The sequence below is a fragment of the Neovison vison genome, chromosome 3, assembly GCF_020171115.1.
Source record: "Neovison vison isolate M4711 chromosome 3, ASM_NN_V1, whole genome shotgun sequence".
NCBI classification, from domain to species: Eukaryota; Metazoa; Chordata; class Mammalia; order Carnivora; family Mustelidae; genus Neogale; species Neogale vison.
The window spans coordinates 181,179,089-181,204,948 of record NC_058093.1 but is presented as its reverse complement, the minus strand read 5'-3'; the positions used below and the strand labels follow the sequence as shown (position 1 = coordinate 181,204,948).

The window sequence follows — 25,860 nt, the reverse complement described above, 5'->3', positions numbered from 1 at the left end:
ATAAAAAGTAGTTTTAGACCACGGTTCACCAAGCCCTTTCTGTAGAGGGTCAGACACCAAATATTTCAGGCTTTGTAAGCAACATATAGTCTTTGTCAGTCTTCTTTGCCTTTTTAGATTTATTTTTGTGTGATTGTTGTTGTTTTACAATGCTACGAAAAATGGAAAAACCGTTCTTAGATTCTGGGCCCTACAAACAAACCACAGTTCAGCAAATGGGGCCCTTGGAGTTCCAAGCTCCTAACAATTAAACCCAAGAAAGAAATCCCCGTATGTCTTGGGATTACCTCTTTCAGTCTCTCCAGCTCATTTTGGAGGGCTTGTTTGGATATCTCCACTTCAATCATCTGCTGTCGGAGACTTTCATTTTCATCTTCAGCTTTAGCGCGCTTTTCCTCCACAGTTTCAAGTTCATGGTGCAATCGGACAGATACATCTTTGGCTACCTGTATTGACCCATGGAGATCGTTATCAGGACATGAAGCTTGCTGCGTGCTAAGGGCACATTCAAACAACTTCAAAGGCAGAATCATTAAGTGATATGATATCGCTGTAAAGGGCAAAGACCTTTCCCAGGCAAAGACCCCGGCAATATTAACAAGCCTATTTTTAAAGGAGGAGGGTATTAGTTTCAAACATGAAATCTACATTATAAGTGAAGCTATGACCTTTATCTGGATTAAAAGGCTACTGTGGATAGCTCTACCTCGTTATAGAGTATCACCAAGAATGCCAATTCTGCTCACACACACTGCTTTAATGATAAATTAGAAATAATAGTAACAATAACAATAAAAATGGATCAATAAACATTTCTGTTCCTAAGGCATACTAAAACTACTTGCTAAAAACAAAAACACAACAAAATAATCCTGTAAAATAATGTAGTCAAGTTTTAACTTGTCTACTATAGTAAAATATCTGAATGTTAAAAGCAATTAAATGTTTTTACCTTCTAAAGGGAAACAAGGAATGAGATTTTGCAAGAGAAATATAAATTACCCTTATATCCCCCTGAATGACGTTTTGTTAGTGGTTTATAGATTTGACAGAATTACAAAGATTCTTTTCCTGTTATCATAATGAAAGGCGAAATGAGATTTCATAAGTACTCCCATAATAAGGAGGACATTATGCATAATTCATCTCTTGATAAATGATCTGATAATCGGAGCACAAGAGAAGCCATGCTACCCACAGAGATAGCAAATGGTATAATGTCTGGAATTTCTTCACCTCATTCCCACCTCTGCCAGTGGTTTTCAAAAACACCTTAGACAATTAGCTTTAGACAATTAGTTATGGTCCCATTTCTCTTTCAGTTAAATCAAAACACCATCCTTGGGTTATGGTCATTTCAGGTTTCCTGCATTCCAGAAACTTAAGTAACAATAAAAACATTAAATGATTAGAATCAACATCTATGAGTAGTCTTTGACTATAACTAAACTGATCATCAATAGATTTTTTTTAAATAGTGTAGATCTTTAGAAGGCATTTCTGTACAATTCTCCACAACTGTCAGACCAAGTGGCAGATATCTTTTTTAAATTTATTTTTAATTATTCATTTTTTTAAGATTTTATTTATTTATTTGAGATAGAGAGTCAGAGAGAAAGAACACAAGCAGGGGGAGGCCCAGAGGGCGAGGGAGGAGCAGACTCCCCTCTGAGCAGAGTGCCCAAGGTGGGGCTCCATCCCAGAACCCCGGGATCATGACCTGAACTGAAGGCAGATGCTTAACTGAGCCACACAGGTGCCCCAATTCTCTCTTTTCTTTTAAATTGTAGATCCCTGGGCGCCTGGGTGGCTCAGTGGGTTAAGCCGCTGACTTCGGCTCAGGTCATGATCTCAGGGTCCTGGGATCGAGTCCCGCATCGGGTTCTCTGCTCAACAGGGAGGCTGCTTCTCTCTCTGCCTGCCTCTCTGCCTCCTTGTGATCTCTCCCTTTCAAATAAATAAATAAATAAAATCTTTTTTAAAAAATAAATTAAAAAAAATTGTAGATCCCTTACTACAATTTGTTTTCTTTTCCTTAGGTTTTAAGATTCCAGTTCACGGGACAGGTTTAAAATCTTGGAATGTCAAAGCCATATGACTACCCATACCCTACACACCACCAGGCGAATGAAGAACATATATGCTAAAATCTGCTGAGAGAGAGAGAGAGAACTACCACCAGAATGGCAGGACTGGGTGTATATGTGGGGCCCAAGGGGCTGCCAGTCCCCAAACCTGCGATCCCCACCCGCCCTCATCCCTGGCTCCTGCCGCCCCTTCTGGGAACGAGCGCCCCCTATCCGCGACGCTCACTCACCTTCAAGTCCTGCTCCAGACTCCGGATGAGCTCGCCATCCACCTGACCAGTCTCAGCCACTTTCAGGCTCTTCTGCTCGGCTTTCCTGAGGCGGTACTGCAGGATTCGGCAGTTTTTGTGGGCGCGGTCCAGCTCCCGCCGAAGCTCCTGCAGCTGGTAAACATCTTCCTCTAAGTAACTGTCTCTCATCTCTTCCATCTCAGCGCGGAGTTCATCCAGCTCGTCCTACACAAGCCAGATGGAACAGAGTTATAAGCCAGGTCCACCCGGACAAGGATGGGGTCCCCCGTCCACTCGGCAATACTGGACGTCCACAACCTGTGCGCTTACCCCGCGGCGGATGGGCGCACCTATGTGAGGGGATACAGGGATCTCTGGGAAGAGTCACACAAGACAATATCTTCACATGTCCGTTCAAATCTCATGGATCCAGAAACTCAAAACCAGGATGGATTATTCATTGTGGCCTCCCGACACTGATTTCACTCCCAACTTCTTACATAATCAGAATCATAGATGAAGTCAACTCTGCAGATAACTAAAACTTTAGATTCAAACAAACCCTGACCTAAACCTTATCTCCAGGGCACAGTCTTGGGACGAAGAGGAGGGGCACAGAGCCCCGTCTTGGAAGGACATAAACAGTGTGATCATAACAACTGCCTTGGAATTACGACACACCTGCAAAAATGTCCCTAAAACGTGGTTCCACCATACACGTCTCAGCACTGACTATGTGACTCACGATTCCAAAGATATAACTTTTGCATTATGTCAAATCCACACTGGGTTTGGTTTTTTTCCATTCACTTTGCCTTCATTTCCCATCTCCACTTTACTCTGGCATCAGCATGAAGACATTGTGGGTACAGGAAAACCCAGCACTTGGTTCCCTGCTCCCCACCTCCTGCCCTTCCATTCCACAGCCAAACCAGTGCCGTCAGCCCAACAGCAACATGTGTGGGGCACTCTCTCCCTGGTGGCTGCACACCACAGCTAGTCTCTGCCTCCGTCCATCCCCAGGGAGCAGGTGCACACACAGGTGAGTCAAGTGGGGCTCCTTGCTTCCCCTTTAACCAATTCTCCACCCAGAGTTATCCCTTACTGTGGAACTCAAACCACGACCCTCAGACCTTCCAGGGGGCTTCCCACTGTCCTGAGGAAATCCTTCAGAGTCCTCCCCAGGGCCTCTGAGCTGCCCTTCTTCCCTGCCACCTGCGGGTCTCACAGCGTCTGGACTGCTGGAGGCCTTTCCACCTGTTCTCCCCTCTTCTTAAAACGGCCCTTCCCAACTTTTACAGAGCTCGTTGTTACATCATCTGGAAGGTACACACACAGCGCCTTCCTTGACCACCCATCCCCCCAACTCCTCCCTGCTTCTAACCCGTCTTGCCTTGCTCTGTTTTCTTCCCACCTCTTATCACCGGCTACTGGTTCTTTGTGCTTTTTCCTATTCCTGTCTGTTGCCCATACTGAAATGTGAGCTCTGTGAGGGCAGACCCTTCGAGAGGCTTCTCCGAATTCACAGCACCCAGAGGGGTGTGAGCCACACAGTAGGCCCTCCATAAGTATTTGTGGGAGGAACACACATGAACTTCGGTCAGTCCCGACAAAGGCCAAATTGTAAAGACGACCAAAATCAGACACAAATGCACCTTTGTTTTGTTCCAGTCTTGTAACCTAATTACCAAAAATTCTTCCCAAACCCACAGACGTGGCTGCAATATGCAAGACAGAAATCTATTGAAGTATTACAAAAGATTTTAACGAGGAGAAATTTGGAAGGTGGGAGCTTAAGAAAAGCATTCTAAGAATTTTTTTTTTAAAGATTTTATTTATTTATTTGACGGAGAGAGAGATCACAAGTAGGCAGAGAGGCAGGCAGAGAGAGAAGGGAAAGCAGACTCCCTGCTGAGCAGAAAGCCCAGCGCAGGTTTTGATCCCAGGACCCTGAGATCATGACCTGAGTCAAAGGCAGAGGCTTAACCCACTGAGCCACCCAGGCACCCTCTAGGAATTTTCTTCATTAGTTTGATCATTGATGGCTTAAATGTCTCCAGACTAGGATACGCTCAGTCATTCCTTTGTGTTGTTCAATTAACACTGAGGGTGAAGGAAAAAACTCTCCATGATGTGGATACACTAAATTGTCAGTTCTTATCCCACTATTCAGTTTGTCCCTGATTCTCTTCACCCTCACTAATCCTGTGTTTGTTCTTAAAAGCAAGGATTTGCTTGTAATAAAGAACAAGAGCTTCCTAACATCAAAGCCTCAAGCAGACAAGAAATTGACCAGAAGGGATTCTCCAGAAGAGTATTTTAACCTGGAAAAGTTTAGGCGTGACAAATAAATTGAGACTCCTTATGGAAAAGTACAAACTGGCACAAACGGGATAAAGACAGTTGCCTAGCCAACCTCTGCCATATGTAGGGGTCTCCTGGAAAGAGCACTATAGAGCATCTCATTCCCCCAAATCCCAGCCTGTAGCTTCTCCCCAATCTGTCCACACTACCCTAACCAAGAAAATGGCCTACTCAACTGCCCGTGACTCCAAACGGAGCCTGTCTGAATGGACTGCCAAGAGGAATGATGTTAAAGAAGAAAAGCTTGACCACGTCCCAAATGGTATTGACAAAATTAATAAAGTGGTTTTCTCAATTTCTGAGTGTTCTCACAAAATTTCTATAGCAGTGGTCACAACCTCATTAAAAATATAAGATGTTCTCCTGTGTTTAAAAAAAAGGAAAAGCTTAACCTTGAAAAGTGTTGCAAAGTATAAGCAAGTTTTATTTCTTTTTTAAGATTTTATTTGTTTATTTAACAGAGAGAGAGATTACAAGTAGACAGAGAGGCAGGCAGAGAGAGAGGGGGAAGCAGGCTCCCCACTGAGCAGAAAGCCTGATACGGGGCTCGATCCCAGGACCATGAGATCATGGCCCGAGCTGAAGGCAGAGGCTTAACCCACTGAGCCACCCCGGCACCCCAGCAAGTTTTGTTTCTGGTCTGTCTTCCTTCATGGAGAGCTCTTCCTATATATCTTGTTTCTAGTAGGAAAATTCACCGGGACTGGGAGTTCACAGACCAAGCATGGAAGCCGGTCAGTTGAACATATGTGAACAGGATGGACAGGCTGAGCTCTTCAGGGAATGGGAGAACACAGCTCTTTCAGGAAGGACCTTGCCAACATCAGCAAAGAGTAAGGTGGCAGACTGATGCCTGATCCCGACACTGGAGCTGTGATGCCGCTGTGTGGGAGCCGTGGCCCTGACCCGCCCCAGGCTGGGGGAGACCAGCTGCAGACAGCAAGCTCTAACACAGGCCTTGTAGGCGTCAGTCTTCTGGTAAAGATTAGATAATTAGTCCTGAAGCTTCCAAATCAAGGTCAGGTTTCTCTCAGGTTCTACCTATGGATATGATGGGTCTGACTTTCAGGAAGAGCCTATTCTCTACACTTAACCTTAGAGTACAGTTAAAAGGTAATTGTTTCGTTGCGTAACTAATACGTAGTTTAATACGAGCAAGAATCATTTGTATGGGGACGCCTGGGTGGCTCAGTGGGTTAAGCCTCTGCCTTCGGCTCAGGTCATGATCTCAGGGTCCTGGGATGGAGCCCTGCATCATCACAGCATCGGGCTCTCTGCTCAGCAGTGAGCCTGCTTCTCCCTCTCTCTCTGCCTGCCTCTCTGCTTACTTGTGATCTCTGTCAAATAAATAATAAAATCTTAAAAAAAAATCATTTGTATGTACACATACAAATATACAGTAACTGTGGCCATTCTGTTCATGGAAGGAATGGTCTGTGATTGCTTTTCCCTCTAGCATGCTTACCTATAAAAGCCAAGGTCGTTAATGCCTAGAATTACCTGTTACTCAAACAAAAGTTTTCGAAGTGTGAAAACGGTCATCAGAAAACATTAGATACAACTTTCAGGTATAAAACTGTCCTCCAGTTTTCAGATTTTGTACTGGGAGGATGCTCACAGACGCAACTCAACAATGGATCCATCAAACAATGGATATGTTCTATAGATGCATAAACAACCACGCAAGCTAAAAGAGACAAGTGTGTAAGGGCTCGATGAACCCGCACCTCCAAATCATTCAGTAGGTCAGATGGAAACAGCTACCGTTTTTTGGCATAAATAATCACCAATATTAGTTGCACTGAAAGGAAAATTAGGGAGAGCCCATAACTGCACGTATTTGAATCATTGCCTTTATAACTCATGTTTTATCTAAATCTGTAGAACAGAAGACATCTCACTCAGCACTTTACCTTCATTACTAAACCTGTTCTTATCCTGCCAGGAACATATGGCCCATTTCATAGACAAGAAAAGCAAACCCAAGCTGGTTAGCATGTCCAAAGCCTCACAACTAATAAGCAGAAGCTAGACTGCAAACCCAGGCGCTCTTCCCAGTAAATACTATAAATTATTTGCAACAACCAGGACAAATGAAACAATAATAACCCTTAAATCACTCTTTTAAAAGCCCACCCTAGATGTGACATAATAAAGCAAGTTAACATTTTTAGACCTTGACAACTGTCGATGTATGAGTATATCCCTTATGTCAACTGGCCCTCAGAAAAACACTGCAATATGCAGTGAAATTATTAATATCCCCATTTTAAAAATGAGGCAATTGAGATTCTAAGCATTTAAATGGCTTTCAACACCAATCTGCTGCAGAGATGGGACCAAGGCCAGTGTCTCAACTCTCTTCACAGAGCCTTGAAGAAAAGCAGTTTTCAGGTTCAGCAAAAAGAAATTACAAGAAAAGCAAATTATAAACCATGTCAGCCAGCAGCAGACATGTGAAAAGCAAAAACTGTGATTATTCAGATGAGGGTCATGATGGATGGTGATTTTCAAGCTACCACTACGTTAATTTTCGGACAGCACACTCTAATTTAGACTGTGTTGTGTTAAAGAAACCCGAAAAATGTCTGCCGTTTAAATGTTTAAGAAAACCAAATCAAGCAGAACATATAATGTTCTTCTTAGTGTCTGGCAAATATAATTTAGACATATAGGAAGTAGATGGAGAAAATTGCTGTTGTTTTTTTATATGCAGACACTAAGAAGACCTGTCCTTAATCAACAGTTTTATGTAAAATTAACGCCAGGTCTGTTTGCCTACTTCACTGTTAGATCATTACTTCACTGAAAAGCTAATTTGGTTTTAATTAAATCTATTTTTCAAATTCTGTGTATAAAATGAAACCTTGAAGGTGCGTGAGGCTCCCCAGCTACTCCCCTTTGCCTGCAGAGAGCAGCTCGAGCCCTATTATACACATCAAATTACAGAAATAATGAGGTACCCTGTGTGCACTGGGGTAAACGAAGATTAAAAGGAAGCGTTTCAATGCCAAGCTCCGTGAAAACAGTTTTATCCACAAATAAAAAATAAAAAGGGAATCCACAGTATCTTAACTGAAGGGATGCAAACTCTTGATCATACTGATCGTTGACAGAAATCTTAAAATCTCCCTCAAGCAACCTGAAAATCAATAACTAGTTCGACATTAATATTTTAATAACCCTTCTTTAAATAGACCCCAATTTGGACAGGGGAGCAGTCATCTGGCTACTGTTGCAATAATTCCATCTTCTGGGAGTTGCAGACAGAAACGATTGTCTGCTGTAATATACAAATAATCCACCTCATTTCCCTCCGGACAATGGAAATGTTCTCTGCACAGTCCTAGCTGTAGCAAAGAAGGCACAGGGGGCTGCTAACCATTGTTTACCAAGTGACAGTTCACCCAGCAGCTGATGGGCTCTGTTTGCCCTGGTCTACATGATCTCGCCTCTAAGACTATTCCAGCCGCTCTTTTGCCGGCTGAATAAAGAATGGGTGTGGAAAGTGGAATGTCAGGAAAGAATAGGAGTGCTGTCCACTTTAACCCTTCCAAAAGAAAGGCAGAAGAGAGGAGGAGCTCAACACTTCAGCTGTTCAGAACTGTGTATGCTGCTGGCCTCAGTGTCCCCACTCCAGGCCGGAACGCAAAAGACTACTCAGGTGAGAAACGGAGTGGTCAGGCTCGATCCGTGGTCATACACTGCAACCTATAAAACCCCAAACGGCCCTACCCAATGCTCTCCCTTAGGAAACCCCTCCTCTCAAAGGATGGGATATTGCCTGCCCAAGTAGCTAGCAGTGATTTTTGTCTGAAACAAAAAGAATTCTTATGAAACCACTGAGAAAGCCAAGGAAAACAACAACAGCAAAAAGCAGCCTTTCCCCATACCAACCCGCGCCCATCTTGCAGGACACTGGGGCTTTGGAGAACATTATTTGGACATAAGCAGAGGCAGACATGGTGAGCACATCACCAGGAATCCGAAGGGCATTTTCAAAACAGGCCAATAAGCTCAAAGTGATTAAATCCTCCTGAAAAGCCAGTGGAAATGGAGGACATAATTAATATGTTCCCGATGAGCACTAAGGCTGGTCTGATGGGCTCAGAGCACTCGAGCAAAACCCGGTGGTGGCAGGGTGGCTGGCAGGCAGAGAACACACTGGCAGCATTTCGTAGATGCTCTCATCCCTAAGAAACATACCTGGGTTCGGTTTGAAAGAGAAGCAAAGGCCTTTGGACCATTGAACTCAACCGCTCACCAGAATGCATGAACACTTCCAAATATATTTAAGATCATCGGGGTAAAGGGACAAGACTGCTTTTCTGACTGTGTTTCCACGCAAAGAGCCAGCGACCTAGACTGCATAATTGTGTGTTTTTCAACTAGCCACCTTGGTGCCCTTTGATGAAGGCAGAAGAGGAAGAGAAAGCAGAATCAGGGATGCCCCAGACATCTCCACACAGCTCAACCCAACATAATATACTTGTCTGTTGACATCTATTTTAAAAAATACAGCAGACCAGCTAAAACTCAAGAGAATTCCACTTCGATTTTTCGATCACTAAGACATCCCCCTGGGGCTTTGCAGGCCTTATATATCTGCTGGATTACCTTTCAGTCATTCTACCTCAGGAAGTATGACCGCCTTGCACAGTAATGGTGACAAAACTGACTTGGGAAAGAAGGTGACCTTTAACATGGTCACAATCCTCCAGAATACACCCAAGTAAAATTCCCGGGCCAAAGCTCTTCTTGTTAGGGAACATTTGGCCAGAGGAATGCTCTGTCTAATCATAAGAGCTCTGTGCAACCTTCCCCAAGAAAGCAGGAGGTCAAGGATGCGCTTCTACTGACCATGAGAAAAAAGTACCAGTGAGCAAGGAGACCAATAAAAAGATAAGTTTTGATTTAGAATGTACACATTCTACACACCCTGTGCCAAGGTATGCCACCCGCCTCTGCCCCTCGAGGTCACTTGTGATCACAGCCCCATTTTGCACCAGTGGGCATGCCCACTGACCTTAATCTACCAGAACTCCTGTGTTTTCTCCCGAACTGAATGACTGTAACTTAAGCTCTTGTATCTGTGTGCAGACTTCTGGTTTCCCAGCTTCCTCCTGAGCTTCTCTACCTACTTCTCTCTCCTGCTGTCAAAGGACAGGCTGGGAGACGCGCTCAGGCAGAGAGAATGGCTGGCCGTGACACTTTCTCCACAGGAACCAGCAAGCGAAATTTCCCACAAATTAAACATTGTCAGTGGGATTTATATGACCATCTGTACACAAGCTAGTGGAGAAGTGTTCATTATGGCCTTTTCACCTAAAATGAAAAGAGGCCCCCTAGGAAAGCTAAACATTGGGAACACTTCAAGCGAATAAAACAATAAGAAAGCAAGCGGTATACACTGACAGAGGCAGCCTTGCTGTGAATAGAAATGCAGCCTGGTGTGGGCGGCGGGGGAGGGGGGTAGAAAAGTTGCACCCCCTACTTGCTGTATGGCCTTGGGCCAGTCATTTAAGTTTTCCAGGCATTCAGCATTCTTGTCCACGAAATTGGGGGTTATGATAAAAATGACCACAGCTAGGGGCACCTGGGTGGCTCAGTGGGATAAGCCACTGCCTTCGGCTCAGGTCATGATCCCGGGGTCCTGGGATCGAGTCCCGCATCGGGCTCTCCGCTGAGCGGAGAGCCTGCTTTCCTCTCTCTCTCTCTCTCTCTCTCTGCCTGCCTCTCTGCCTACTTGTGATCTCTCTCTGTCAAATAAATAAATAAAATCTTTAAAAAAAAAAAAAAAATGACCACAGCTATACCCTGTGTTGTGAGAACTCACTGAAATATCAGATATACCAGATATCAGACTCCAGGTTCAGACACCTAGTTCATTCAGAGACTCGACCACCGTGAAAGGATAAAGCAAAGAAACAGTTACCTAGGAATGAACTCTGAAATGACTATTGAGCTGCCTACCTTAAGTTCAAAGACGCAATGGGAAACATCCTCTCTTTTATGGAACCCTCAGTTTCCTGTTGCTTAGCAGGTCATAATCTGGATAAACATCATTTAATCAGAAACACTGTGGGTCAGGGATCATGCGTAGAACTGGCTCTGTAGCCCAACGAGATTATCTTTCTGGCCCTTAGGGAGTTTACATTTGCTGAAGATCTACAAAAGCGCTGATTTCAAGATTTCAAGATACAAACTCACCAGCCTTTCTCTTCAGCACCTTTGAAATTCACTCTGTTGTCTATTACGTAAGAGTGGGAGACACCAGCAAATGTACTGTTTGAAACATCTTGCTCCAAACTCCCAATCTGTTCTCACCTCTCCTCCTCTGCCTCACTGCTTGCTACCTCTTTGCAGGCAAAACTACCACAGGGCTCAGCTGGGGTGAGCAGCTCCTGTGAGAGGCTGAGGTTTAGAACATTCGGCAGCGAACCTATTCCGATGACAGCTTGAACTGCACACTTCACCACCTTAAATAAGCCCATGCCCTTGGTCCCACTGGCCAATAACCGGGCCTCATTCGGGTAGGTTCAGCATTTGCTGAGAAAAAGTACAAATCACATAACCCAGATAAAGGAAGGCCGTCCACTGGTTTGGGAGGAGATCCATATCAGAATCTTAACAGAAACATGAAAACAGTTATACCACTGTAGCTATTTACTAACTTGAAGACTGTAATAAAGTAGTTATCCCCAATTCCATCCCCCTTATTTTCTCTCAAGTCACTTCAGTTGTCTTAACCCCCCCTCTCCCCCACACACATACACACACACTAAGCCCTCCATTCTGCAGGGCCAACCTCCCTGCCTCCTGGGAGAAAAGGCATAAGTCAGATTGAGGGCCCCAAAGCTAAGAAGACCAGGAGGAGTTCTCTGCTAGCAGGACCTCACAAGAAATACTCAGAGATTGGGCAACAGAGGTTGCAATTCCCTTGAAAGTGCTGGCGTGCAGGGGGGATTAAGTGGCCTCTCCTCACAAGCAAAACTGTCTTGTGGATGCCTGCAAAGGACTGGCGGACCAAGCCCACCAACCCCACGGTCCCCAACCTAGTGCACACTCATGGGACCCCTGAACTTAAGGTTTATCACTGAAAACTGGGAGGTGCCCCTACCCAGAGAAACAGAAGGGGCCTCACTCTGTACCACTGCAGGAAAAGCATCTGATGCATCCACAGCCTGGCCCACAAAAGGCTCCCCAATCTACACACCCCTGCCCAGGCGGGGAGAGCTCCCCGGCTGGGGGTAGCCAGATCCCACAGGTGAGAGTGGGCACATTTTGGCCGGGCGGACGGTCAGCAGTGTATCCAAAATGTAATTCTGGCCACCTCTCCCCCAGCACATCTACAGAGCCAAAGGCAAGAAGAAGCAAGACCCAGAAACAAGAAAAGCTAAGTGGGGTGAGGACCCGCCCAGACCCACAGGTCTTGCTGCTCCTTCCAGAAGTTTTAGCTTAAGTTCCCAAAGCCCAGTGTGTGTGCGGGGACGGGAAAGTGAAGCGCAGAAGAGAGAACGTGCTTGTCAGAACCCGGAATGTTGGACTCGCGGGCCCCCCTCCCCCCGCACCCAGACCATTTGGGGTCGCCTCCGGGACACCTGAGGCCGAGCCGGCTGCTCACCTTGAGATAGTCGTTCTCCGAGCGCAGCTCCTCGATCTCCCGCAGCAGCTCCTCCTCCTCCGCCGCCACCGGTACCAGTCGGGTCTGCTCGCCCGGACCGGGCTCCTTGGGCACCCCGGGGACCGTTCGCTCGAGCGGCGCGCGCCCCCCAGCATCCTCTGCCACACCCATTCCCAAGGACCCCGCCGGGACCCCGCCAGGGCTGCTCCGACCCCCGAGGCAGGCGCCGGCGGCGGGAGGCGCGGCGAGGAGCGCAGTGGGCTCGGGGCTGCTGGGCGGCGCCCCCCGAGCTGCCGGGCTCGTCGTGGGGGCTCCTCGCAGCGGTTCCCGGTCGCTGGAGCCCGTGCCAGACTCGGCGTCGCTGCTGGCGGCGGGGAGCAGGCGTTGCTCGTCGGACAGGGGTTCGGAGGGGCAGTCGGAGAGGTCGGAGCTGCTGTCTGTGTGGCTGATGCGCGAGCCGGGAGCAGGGGAGCCGGCCGAGGAGGTCACAGCGAGGATCACGGCGGGGATTGGAGCGGCTGGGGCCGGGGGCCCGGTGGCACGGGCGGGGGGCACCCCGGGGACGCGTTTGGCTTTGCGGCCCTTGGCAGTGGCGGACAGCGGCTCGGTCCCGGGCGGCGGCGGCGGCCTCCCTGCCCGGGGCAGCAGCTCCGCGGGCGCCGTGCGCGCCGCCCTCCTGAGGCCCGGAGCGGCCTTGGCGCCGCCCGCTGCCCTGGCCCCGGCGCCCGGAGGCGGCTTGTCCTTCGCTCCAGGGGCGCCGCCGCTGCGCCGAGAGAGGCGGCCGGGCGCGGCCAGGGTTCCCGGCGAGGGCGGTGCTTTGCCCGCGAGGTTGGGCGAGCGTGGAGCGCCGGGCGCCGGGGCTCGGCCCGAGGAGGGGGCCCCCGGAGCCGGGCCGGACGCCGGGGGCCGGCCGTGCAGGTCCTTGAGGAAGGGTCTGGCGGGCGAGGGCGCACGGTGCAGCCGCCTACGCTCGGCCAGCGGGTGGAGGTGGTGGTGGCGGTGGTGCTGGCCGGGCGGCAGCGGCTTCGCGTCCGGGGCGCCACCGCCCGCGAGGCCGTTCAGCGTCTCCATGGCCGGGTCCCGGGCCGCGAGAAGCAGCTCCGGCGGCAGATGCTCCGGGCGGCGGCGGCGGCGTGCAGCCTCCCCGCGCGCCCGCTCATCACTGTCCCCCAGCCCCGCCCGGTCTGCGCCCCGCGCTCCCGCGCCGCCGCCGTGCCCCGCGCACCCTTGGCCCTTAGGATCCCCGCGGGGCTGGCAGCCGCCGCGTCCCGCTCTCCCCTCGCTGAGGTCAACGCCGCTCGAGTTCACCCGGCACAGCAGCGCGGCGGATCCGCGCGGCTCGCATCACCTAGACTCGGCGCTCCGGGCTCTCGGGTCTGCCGCCGCGGCCTCGCACACCCGCACTCGCCCGCTGGCGGCGCGCTCCCCGCTCCCGCGTCCGGCTCCCCGCCCACGGCAGCCCTGCTCCCCGCAGCGCCCGCCCGCTCCGGCGGAGAACTGCACGCGCGCTCCCCCGCCTCCCCGCGCCCTGCGCCCCGCCACCGCGTGCGCATGTCCCGCCTCCCGCCAGCCGGCGCCGGGGGTGGGGCGGGGCCTGCGCTCCCCAAGCTCGCGCGCCTGCTGCGGCCCCCGCCCTTCTTCGCCCTGGGACCCTCCTCGCTTTTTGTGGATCTCTGGACAGTGCCTTGAGCTGGGGAGGGGAGGAGGTGAGCAGGGGTAAAGTGGGGTGGGAGGGAGGCGGGCCCTGACTCCTTGCGGTATATTGGAGGTCCGGGAGATGTGAGCGGACCCCTCCGTAGTGCGTGCAGTGGGGTGCCCCCTCTCCCCCTGTTGTCGACCAGCGCTCCCCCACAAACCCCTCTATCCAACCCCTGGCTTCTAGGGCCCCTTAGTTCCCTTCCCGCTGTCTTCTCACAGCTGTGCCTGTAGTCCCCACACTTCTTTAAGGATTAGCTGGTACCCGATGCAGCTATCACGTCAAAACGGGCATGGTGCTCCACAGTTGGCACCCCCAGTGGCCTCCCGAGCTCAGAGAAGGAGGAGCTGCTGTAGAAATAGGAGGAGCAGCTCGCCAAGCTTGGGGTCAGAAAGGGAACTCACATTTATAGTGCCGGCTGGGAGCCAGGCACTGTGAGACACTCCATAGGCATTGTTTTATTTAATCCTCATAACAAGCCTGAATTGGAATTACTGTCTTCTTTAAGGATGAGGACACAGGCGCAGGGAGGTGAAGTCGGCTTTAGGCAGGCTATGGCCGAGGGGGGTGGAGGGGATCACATCCAGTCTGTAGAATTCTCTGTCCTAGGTTCTGTCCCCTCGGAGAACCATGGCTGTGAGTACCTGTTCTGCCACCTGAGAGTCTAACGTGGGCCAATGACCTTTTCAAGCCTCAGTTCCCCTGCCTGGATAATTAGAAAACACTGCTACGTGACTGTTGGAAGGATGACTGTTGGGCAGATGTGAGGACCACTGTGCAAACTGTAGAGTACTTTTCAAATATCCCTGGGTGCAGGTTTTGGATGTTGGGTAATACTCAGAGGACTAAGGCCCAGCCTGTCCTCTAGATTTGGCTTTGCCAGAAGGCAAAGGGACAGGCAGTAATTATGAGTTGCTGGGGTAAGCATTTGCTCACCACCTGGGAAGACTGGTGTTTTCCTGGAGTGTAGTTGGGTGCCCAGGATTTACAGAGCAGGAGTTGTAGGTGACAGAACCCTGGAGGGTGTGTGCGACCAAATATCCTGTGGCTATTATCCTAAAGGCTGGAGGAGCCTTTGGAGAATGGTGAGTATGGCTGATCTTATTTGCCTAGAAAGATCCCAGTGGCTGCAGCAGTGAGGAGAGGGAGACGCATGAGGGAAGCAGTCAGTGGTGGCAACAAGCACAGGCCGGGGGTCTATGGTAGTAGGGATCGAGAAAAGGGGACATACTTGTAAAACTACAAGGAAAAAGAGACTCCAAGGTCTATGATCTTAACCACAAATTACCCTACTGAGCCACCTCCCTCAAAAAATACAGGATAAAGTGATTTTTTAAAAAATCACTGTAAATCAGGAGAGCATACTCCCAGAAGACATCCTGTCTGCTTCTCCTTAGATGCCGGCAGTGATACTGAGCCATGGCTGAGCTCTGAGTGCACTGGGACCCCATCCTCTCTGCTGCTGTTCATGTTTTCTATGACTCATTTATCTGGTAATTCCTCTGAATGTGGAACAGCACACTCAGAATATAATATGTACTGAGTCTCCTTTGACGCAATATCTAATAAGACCACAGCCATATTTCATGGAGTATTTGAAGAAAAAGAACACTGGTAGGCAACAACACTACAGCAGAAGGACGTCAGTGCCCAGCCAGGGCTGGTGGGGGAGCGGCGGAGAGGTGGGGCCGGGCAGCCAGCTTTCCCCTAGAGGGCGCTCCAACTCTCAGTTGGACACGTGTGATTTTAAAAGATTTTTGTTCGTCCATCAAGTTAGTGTAAAGGTGTTAGGGGTTGCTATTTAAAGTGGGCTTAAGGAGTGTTTTTCCGGAAAACAACAAAACCCCATGTGGGTGTGCCTGTCTGGGTCTGTCTGCTCTCAGACCCAGTCCTTGCGCTTCCCTGATGGCTCCTACAGAGGGGGAGCAACTGATGAGGGTTGGTTTTTTAGGTTCCTGGCTTTGTTTATTGGGTTTGGCTGGTAGAAATTGTAAAAAAAAAAAAAAAAAAAAAAAAAAGTGTAAAAGCAAAGGAGCGTAAAAGCAAGGGAGAAACCAGAGTTATTACCTTCTCTGCCTCAAGTGGCTTCTTCCAAGTGGCCCGGTCTCTTTTGTGGACTGGCTTCTTGGGGTACCAGCTTTCGCTGAATCCCTGAAGCCCCTAGTAACTTCACCTCCTCCTGTTGCCTCTCCATGAAGGGTACTAGCGCCTTCTTATGGTTGCACATCTCTGGGTTACTTCACTGTCCCCTGTTTGGTTCTTGATCCCTCCCCTACTTGGCAATCAGTTCCCTGCCTTGTAAATCCTGTATTATAAGCACTGGCACTACATACCAAATTTCCAATTTTCTCGTTCTTTTGCAGAGGCCTAAGTACAGGCCTAGAGAACTGCATGCACTAACATTGGTATAATAGGTGATTTGGTATGACTGTATCCATGAATTCCTTGTCAAACAGCATGCGGTAGAGTGACAAGAGCTGAGGCTTCCACTCCTGGTAATCCGGGTCCTGGTCCTGCCTAAAGCACTAGCATGCTCTGTGCCCCTGGATAAGGTATAATTATCGCTATCGTCATCGCCATCATCTATTTTATACCAGTGGAATAATTAATACTCTTTGAAAGGTGAGCGCACCCAACTTGGAGTGAAAGTTAAAAAACCTAGTCTGTGTCTATACAGCTCTATGAAGAGAAATGGATTTTTGTTTACCTTGTTTGACACATAGTGGGAAAAATATGACATGGGACTACACTTCCCTTACCGCTCTGTGCACACAGGCAGAATTATATATAGGATTTCTGCACCCTCGAACCCTTGTCCAAACCTACAGACATTCTTTTCCAGTTTTTTCTGCTTATTTTAACACAAAAGTGCATTTAGAATATGAAATCATGCCTCGATTAAATAATAAGAAGTAATCCTCTTTGAAAAGAGTGGGAGAAGAGATTTTTAACAGAGTGGGGCTGTGTGTGTATGTGTGTGTATGCGTGCATGTGTGTGTATGTGTCTGTTTGAGGAATGCAGCTGCAATAGAAATCAATACTGATTTAAATTGATTTGGAGATTTACAATGACTTCTTCACCTTCCGTCATTTTGTCATCGATGGCAACGCCCCTCAAAGTATCTGAATCATCACGATAACACACCTCTATCTGTCTGCATTTTAGCAATTGCCTCTCTGTATAGAATCTGACTACTCATTATATATATTTTCTATATTTTACCTAAGTTTTATATGTGGAAATACATACTACTTTGTTATAAATTACTTTCTTATTATTTCTTTTATGCTATCATTAGAACACTATATTAATTTTATAAGATATGTATGATACATAATGAGTGATACACACATAATGATTCTCATTGCGGAACGTAGGGGCGTTTGTAAGAAAAGGGGGGGCTGTGCTCTGACACGGGTGAGATCCAATGCTCCTATGGGGAAAGAGCTAAGGCGTGTTGGAGGATGCCCCCTAGTGGTAGGTGTTGTGATAGCACACCTCTTCCCCAGCACGCAAGAAAATGAGTCTCCAAGTGTTGGTGATTCCAAGAGACTTCCTTTCATTAAAAGAGGCAGTATTCCCTCATAAAAGCTTTTGATATGTTTGCGAAATTCATGGTTAGAAATTTGGGCTCCCTTCTTCTGACAACATAACTGCTAAAATTTTTTAAATTATTTTTTAAAACTTATTTTGGAATTCTAAGCTTGACGCACAAAGAAAATACATTGTTAAATAGGGAAAACTAATCAAAATTGGGTTTTTTTTAAAGATTTTATTTATTTATTTGACAGAGAGCAAGAGGGAGAGCACAAGCAGGGGGAGGAGCAGCAGAGAGAGGGAGTGAAGCAGGTTCCCCACTGAGCAGGGAACCCGATGTGGGACTTGATCCCATGACTCCGGGATCATGACCTGAGCCGAAGGCAGTCACTTAACCAACTGAGCCACTCAGGCGCCCTCAAAATTAGTTTTGAAAGAAAGGCAGGGACCCTTCCTGATAAGCAGCATGTATACTCTGAAAAACTCAGGGAAATTAATGTGCTGTGTTACCACCCCTTCAATTTAGAACATTACAGATTTCACTAGGCAGCTTCTGAAATGTACAGCACATGTGTGTTTGCTTTTATTGTAACTAGTATTTCTGTCTCTACCTATGATGATGAGGAGGTGAAATAGAAGATGCCATTAGCCACTTCATCTCACTGGTCTGCTTTCCCAACTTCAGAGCTCTTCTTTCCATATAAAATAAGAGCAGGTTTACAAGGAAAGCAAAAATGGAACAATGGATTTATAGAAGCTTCTACAGCACATAGTACTTAAGAAATAAGCTTCCTGATTAATTCAGGAAATATGACGCTACAAAAGAGCATGCCTATAAATACATTTTGATTACTATTTCTATGTAAAATTACTGTCACACAAATTTCACCAGTGAAGTGACAGAACAACGTGGATTCTATGTCTCATCACGATGATTTGTTCATTTACCTCGGAGAAAATAGCTCAGTCTTCCTGACCTTTGAGGCCTCATGTATAAAATTAGGGAGTTGAACTTAAGTGAGCTTTAATGTATGTCCCAGCTTCACGAATCTGGGGGTTGAGGGGAATTTGCATGTGCTATTTTAATTGTCGGCGTGGGATTATCTGTAGCAAATTGTAGGCCACCTCTCTTCATTCTCAGACAAAATGTACCAGGCAATATAAACCAATTTTAAAAGAATAGTATAATTAAGAAGGTTAATATGATGGAATAAATATGACAAATGTTAGTTATACATATTCCTCATTATCCTATTGGGGCAGACTATTGAGAGTTAATTTTTTTTTTTAAGATTTTATTTATTTTATTTTAGAGAGTGCGGGTGGAGATGGGTGAAGGAACAGAGGGAGCGAATTTCAAGCAGACTCCAGGCTGATGTGGGGCCTGACTCAGGGCTCCATCCCATGACCCTGAGATCATGACCTGTGCCGAAACCAAGAGTCAAATGCTCAACCAACTGGGCCACCCAGGCGCCTAGAGAGTTAATCATGTTTTTTCAGTGGCCCTCAGTATTATTACTTAGAATAAGTTTATTTCACATTTGTCTCTTTTTATTCTCCCCACAGGATCTGAGAAACTGAAAGCAAAAGAGGTCTTGGAGAGCATTGCCATTCTGTTCTTTTGTCAGCCCCTAGTTAGGAACCTCCAGCACAGGGACCCACTGGTTGTTATTCTGAAGCCGTCCTCTTGCCTATGATTAGGGTTATCCTGATCAGACCATAGAATATTTGAGAACGGAGGAGAGGCGGCTACCTGAGCTGCACCCAGCAACACGCTCCTTCCCGCTCCCCGACATCAGCCTTGGCCCTCTCACCAGCTGTAGAAAATGGTGAAAGAAACCACTTACTATGGGGCGCCTGGGTGGCTCAGTGGGTTAAAGCCTCTGCCTTCAGCTCAAGTCATGATCCCAGGGTCCTGGGATGGAGCAGCGACGGGCTCTCTGGTCAGCGGGGAGTCTGCTTCCCTTCCTCTCTCTCTCTCTCTGCCTGCTTCTCTGCCTACTTGTGATCTCCGTCTGTCAAACGAATAAGTAAAACCTTAAAAAAGAAAGAAAGAAAGAAAGAAAGAAACCACTTACTATGATATTTTGGGGGTCAAACCCAATGCCACCCTAGAAGAATTGAAAAAGGCCTCCAGGAAACTGACCTTGAAGCACCACCCTGATAAGAATCCTAACGAAGGAGAGAAGTTTAAACAGATTTCTCAAGCTTACAAAGTACTCTCTGATGCAAAGAGAAGAATGACGAAGGAGGAGAACAGGCAATTAAAGAAGGTGGAGCCAGTGGTGGTTTTGGCTCCCCCATGGACATCTTTGATATGTTTTTTGGAGGAGGAGGAAGAATGCAGAGAGAAAGGAAAGGTAAAAATGTTGTCCATCAGCTCTCAGTAACCTTTAACCTAGAAGATTTATACAGCAGTGAAAGAAGAAAACTAGCTCTGCAAGAGAATGTGATTTGCGATAAATGTGAAGGCCGAGGTGGTAAGAAAGGAGGAGTTGAATGTTGTCCCAGTTGCCCAGGTACTGGAATGCAAATAAGAATTCATCAGATAGGACCTGGAATGGTTCAGCAAATTCAGTCTGTGTGCGTGGAGTACCAGCGCCATGGGGGACCCGATCAGTCCTAAAGATAGATGTAAAAGCTGCAATGGAAGGAAGATAGTTGGAGAGAAGAAGATTCTGGAAGTTCATATTGACAAAGGCATGAAAGATGGCCAGAAGATAACATTCCATGGTGAAGGAGACCAAGAACCAGGACTGGAACCAGGAGATACTATCATTGTTTTAGGTCAGAAGGACCATGCTGTTTTCACTTGGCGAGAAGACCTTTTCATGCATATGGACATGCCATTGGTTGAAGCACTGTGCGGTTTTCCAAAGCCAATATCTACTCTTGACAACCGAACCATTGTCTCATCCAGGTCAAATCGTCAAGCCTGGAGATATCAAGTGTGTGCTAAATGAAAGCACGCCAATTTATCATAGACCATATAAGAAGGGTCACCTCATCGTCGAATTTAAGGTAAACTTTCCTGAGAATGGCTTTCTCTCTCCTGATAAACTCTCTTTGCTGGAAAAACTCCTGCCTGAGAGGAAGGAAGTAGAAGAGACTGATGAAACCAACCAGGTAGAACTGGTGGACTTTGACCCAAATCGGGAAAGAGGGCGCCATTACAATGGGGAAGCACGTGAGGATGATGAACATCATCCCAGGGGTGGTGTTCAGTGTCAGACCTCTTAATGGGGCCAGTGAATAGCACTGCTGGCACTTTTTGTGCAGTAGTGAATGAGTGAAGGACTATAATCATAGCTCACTACTCGCTCTTGTTTTTGTTTTAATATTAAACTCTAGTAGTGTTTTAAAAGTTAAATGAGGAATAAACTCAAATATAAAAACTCAAAAAAAAAAAAAAGAATATTTGAGAATGAAGGGACACTATTAATAATGACATGAGACAACAGGCACGAGCTGGACCTGAACAGGCAGCTCAGGCTATAAGGTCACCCCATGATGCATGCACATTCCTCAAGGTAAGACTATTCTCCAAACTGGATCAGACAGACTCCTGTTTACGTCCAGCTTCACTAAGAAGACATGAATTTTTCATTTTATTTAACTTTTTTACATATAATTGGATAGAAAACTGTTTGAGAGGGTGCCTGGATGACTCAGTAGATTAGGTATCTGCCTTGGGCTCAGGTCATGGTCCTGGGGTCCTGGGATCAGCATAAGGCAAGGCATCAAGCTGAAACAGAATAGAGCGACCATTCTCTGTTTTACAAATATATGAATCGGTGAAGCACGATCTTCGTGCTTTAAGGGGTCGTGTTTGCCCTGGAAAAAGACTGTGTAAATATTGAAAAATCATTATATATTTAATGACTGCAAGTCTCTGAACAGCTAAACCTTCTTAGTAACTGTCCAGATCAAAGCCTACCTTGGAGATGATGCGAAATAGACAGTCTTTTAGCTGCACGAATTGCTTTTGTCCTACAGTGACATGAGGATCTTATTTTTTGCACCAACATAACGCCATTTTATCACCTAGGATACAACATTTGGTGATTTCATGAACTGCCCAATCCTCTCTGCCATGCAACTTAATTTGCTTGCTTATTTCTGTTTTCTCTGTAGGGTGCTTCTCAAATATCATCAAGGAGTTTAGAAACTTATCAAGTAATGAAAAACGAAATAATCGTGGAAGCATAGAAAGGAGATAAAGAAAATAAAAAGCCATTGTCTAGTCAGTATTATCGCACTATTTAAAGGATTTAATTGTTTTCATCCCTTAAAAGATAAGTGAAATAGAGTGGAACGGGCTGTCTTTAAAAGTACCATCACAAGCTCTCGGGAAAAGGGTTGCCTAGGCTGAAGGCGATGTTTCAAAAAATGCTACAGAGAAGATTGTTATCTGGGCCAGGGGTTCTCTTTCAACTCTGTAGATGTATTCTTGGCTGTCTTCCAAAGAGGATAACCTTCTCAAGTACAGAGCTACAGGGCAGTACAGAAATCTGCACGCAGTAGGTAGGTGGTAGATCTCTGCCTATTTTCTAACTACTGTAACGCACCGCTGGAGCAAGTGGGGGGTCAAGACGGAAGACAGCCAGGAACTTTCAGAGCTGGAGGAGAGCTGCCGCCATTACTGTGGCTATCCTTCTGGTCTTTATTCTCAAAGACGAAAAGAGTCGTATCTTTGTCATTGTCTGGCACCTTGAATATTCCACATACTGAGAACATTCTACACGCATCAGGATTTTATGTAATCATCAAAGTTGCCTTTCTCCTCCTTTCCTTGCTCCCACTTTTGAAAGTCTCTACATATGTATCATCAAGGTCAAGGGACTGGTTACTTAAAACTTAGAAGAATTGCCAGTCTGTGCAAATTCCTCTTCTGGGACGATGCCCTTCTATCTCTTCACTCAGCACAATTCCAGGGTCTTAGAAAATGTTCTACAAGGAGAACATTCTGGATTTCATTTTTGGCTTTAGTCACTGAAAATTATGGAGGCCAAAGCATTCTTTTCTACTATTTCTACACATACTTCCGGGGCGAGAAGATGGACGAGAAGTATCGTCATCCTACAGCTTTTCAAAGAGAAACTCATTTTAATCTTTAATGAAGATTAACTTGATTAAAATCAAGATCACAAAAACCAGCAAAAAATTTGTCCTAGATGCCTGGAACTTGTAAGAGTGAATTACAGAGCAGATTCACACCCTTTAAAGAATTTGTAAATTCAGGCCCTGCTGGGAACAGGTGAGTGAGCTGCTGAGAAGCCCAGATCTAAGACTCAGTACGCCAGGGCTCTGGCAGCACAGAGAGGCTTTCCTTTTGAATCAGGAGCAGCCCGGACCGCCTGGTATAGGATTCAAAGAAGCACGAATGACCTAGGACCTCTATCCTATTATTTTCTCTTCTTGTCCCTTCCTGGTGTTGGCACTTCCGCTGAAAGCAATGACGTATGACATCAAAGGAAAAGAGAAGATTGGCAACCCCTAGTTCCTTTCCTGGTCCTCCTAAGCCGAAGGCTGCGAGTATGGGGGAAAGATGTGCAAATATCAAGCAGCAACAAAATAAAAACAGCTGAGTGAGTTTGGGGCCATGAACATCATGCAAGGTGCAGTGAGAGGCAGCGGCGAGTGCTTGCCCCATTACTTCTATGAGAAAGCACAAGCCAGCGACTGTGAGCTGGGGCTCTGGTGCCAGACGCCAACATTGCCAGCTTGTATCCTCGGAGGGGTGACCTACTCTCCGTGTTTCAGTTCTCTTAAAAAATGGTGATGATAATGGTGCCTTACTCACAGGGCTGTTGTGAGGATTACATTTTTTATAAGATTTATTTATTTACTTATTTTTGAGAGTGAGAGAGAGAGAGAGAGAGAGCGGTTACACCAGGGTTTGGGGCAGAGGGAGGGGTTGAGAAAGTCTCAGGCAATCTCTCCACTGAGCACAGAGCCCCACGTGGGGCTCGATCTCATAATCCTGAGATCAGGACCCTGGTGGGAACCAAGAGTCAGATGCTTTACCCACTGCAATACCAAGGCGACCCCGAGATGACATTTTAATACGCAGATATTGAGAATCCTATTGCTGGGCATCCAGCAAGACCTAAATAAGGATCCCAGCTATTATTAGTGGAGATGAAGGTTTGAAGCAATATATCATTGATTCATGACACAAGCAACTCTAAGTCTGGGCCCACCAACCAACCTTCCGATGGCGATTTAGCTTTCCTACGTAAATCCACTTCCAGGGAAAGAATGTGCTCGGTAGTACATTTCTTTCTTTCTTTAAAATATTTTTTTTTATTTATTTGACAGACAGAGATCACAAGTAGGCAGAGAGGCAGGCAGAGAGAGAGAGAGAGGAGGAAGCAGGCTCCCCGCTGAGCAGAGAGCCCAATACAGGGCTCAATCCCAGGACCCTGAGATCATGACCTGAGCCCAAGGCAGAGGCTTTAATCCACTGAGCCACCCAGGCACCCCGGTAGTCCATTTCTTTTTTTTTTTTTTTTTTTTAAAGATTTTATTTATTTATTTGACAGAGAGAAATCACAAGTAGATGGAGAGGCAGGCAGAGAGAGAGAAGCAGGCTTCCTGCTGAGCAGAGAGCCCGATGCGGGCCTCGATCCCAGGACCCTGAGATCATGACCTGAGCCGAAGGCAGCGGCTTAACCCACTGAGCCACCCAGGCGCCCCCGGTAGTCCATTTCTTACTGGAAAATTATGAATAGGTATTCTGATTTGCAAATTTTTTTAAAAAAGGAAGAAAACATGCAAAGAGAAATCATTAAGTCTGGTCAGGCTTTACGGTGGAGGTAACAAATGAGGCTTATCAAAGGGAATAAGGGGACCTAGATATGCTGTTCTCTTCCTTCTTTTTTTTTTTTTCCCAAAGATTTTATTTATTTTTAAGAAGTAATTCCTCAAACCCCACAGCACCATTGAGTGCCAGAGCCAAGCTTTGCCCTCAGGAGTTCTCACCCACTGCCGTACCCTGCACTACCTCCTAGCATATGCTCCTGCCTTCCCCACAGGTGGGGCGACCCCGGGGTGGCAGGATCCAGCAGAGCAGCGGGGACCTTGCCTAGGGGTGACAGGGAGGGGACTTCGCGAGATGCACAGAGGACAGATGTGTGAGAGAGGCAACGGGAAGAAGAGAACTAACCATCATCAAGCAGAAATGATAACCGTGGATGTCTTGCTTCTTCATGGGAAATTTAATGCCTGATGTCTGCTTTTTGGGTTCAGAAAGCCAGGAGTATTTCTAGAATTTCCATTCACCAGTGAGATGATGGTGGAAAGAGAGTTTTATATTTAGCAGGAATCAGAGATCCTTGGGAGTGCATGGAGTCCATACAGGAAAAATGAGTTCTGCTCAAACTCTATATAAGTTAAAATTTGAAAAGGTGGGAAAGCAGTTTTTTTAGTTAAAAATGTGAATATGGCCACTGAGTGAGGAGAGGCACGATCCCTGATCCCTGTATTGTGACCTAGGGAAAGGCTGACCTTGAGCCCCTGAAACAACCAGCTGCCTTTTTTTTTTTTTTAAAGATTTTTAAAAAATTTATTTATTTGACAGAGAGAGATCACAAGTAGGCAGAGAGGCAGGCAGAGAGTGAGAGAGAGGGAAGCAGGCTCCCTGCTGAGCAGAGAGCCTGATGTGAGGCTCGATCCCAGGATGCTGGGATCATGACCTGAGCTGAAGGCAGCGGCTTAACCCCCTGAGCCACCCAGGCGCCCCACAACCAGCTGTCTTTAGGTCCATTCAGAAGTTTATGTATGGCCCTAGGAGAGCATCATTTGAGAGGAGCCAAGGAAGAAGCAATTAGATTCTTGGAGACTTGGGAAAACAGGCATAAGGGAAATGACTTGAGATTTTCCCGTGTCCATTTGACAACACTGCTGTGTTTGGACCTGTTTCCCTTTGTGCTCCATGGTGAAATTCGCAATGGACAAGGGCCAGCCCACCAAGATTGCCCTTGGGTGGCACTTACCTGCTATCAGATGAAGAAGCATGACTTTGATCAGTGCCTTCAAAAACTGGAAGCATCTCCATCTCAGACATTTATTCAAGTGCAGAGATAATGTGGTCAGATCCAATGCTGATTTAACAAAATGCCTTAGGAAAGCCCTTAATGATAGCAGTAGCCTTTGTAGATGTGAAAATCCTGTGGGCGCCTAGGTGGTCCCATTGGTTGAGCATCGGACTCTTTATTTCAACTCAGGTCATGATCTTGGGTCCTGGGGTCAGGCTCCTGGATCAGAAGGAGTCTCTCTCCTTTTTCCTCTGCCCTTCCACCCACACTTTCTCTCTCAAT

At 47.0% G+C, this 25,860-nt stretch overlaps 1 protein-coding gene and 1 pseudogene across 9 annotated transcripts in view; one reads left to right on the top strand and one right to left on the bottom strand.

Annotated features, from left to right (window-relative positions):
* The window catches only part of MTCL1 (microtubule crosslinking factor 1), a 123,791-nt gene extending 110,369 nt beyond the window's left edge, over positions 1-13,422 (bottom strand). For all 9 annotated transcript variants that reach the window (XM_044243386.1, XM_044243388.1, XM_044243390.1 and 6 more), the window contains exons 1-3: positions 12,306-13,422; positions 2,318-2,542; positions 288-446 (exon numbers count right to left, since the gene is read on the bottom strand). In XM_044243386.1, coding sequence (XP_044099321.1) covers positions 288-446; positions 2,318-2,542; positions 12,306-13,376 — 1,455 coding nt within the window. In that variant the 5' untranslated portion in view covers positions 13,377-13,422. The remainder of the gene's footprint in view (positions 1-287; positions 447-2,317; positions 2,543-12,305) is intronic.
* Positions 13,423-19,728: 6,306 nt separating this feature from the next.
* On the top strand, positions 19,729-20,792 carry LOC122901959 (annotated as a pseudogene).
* Positions 20,793-25,860: the final 5,068 nt, after the last annotated feature.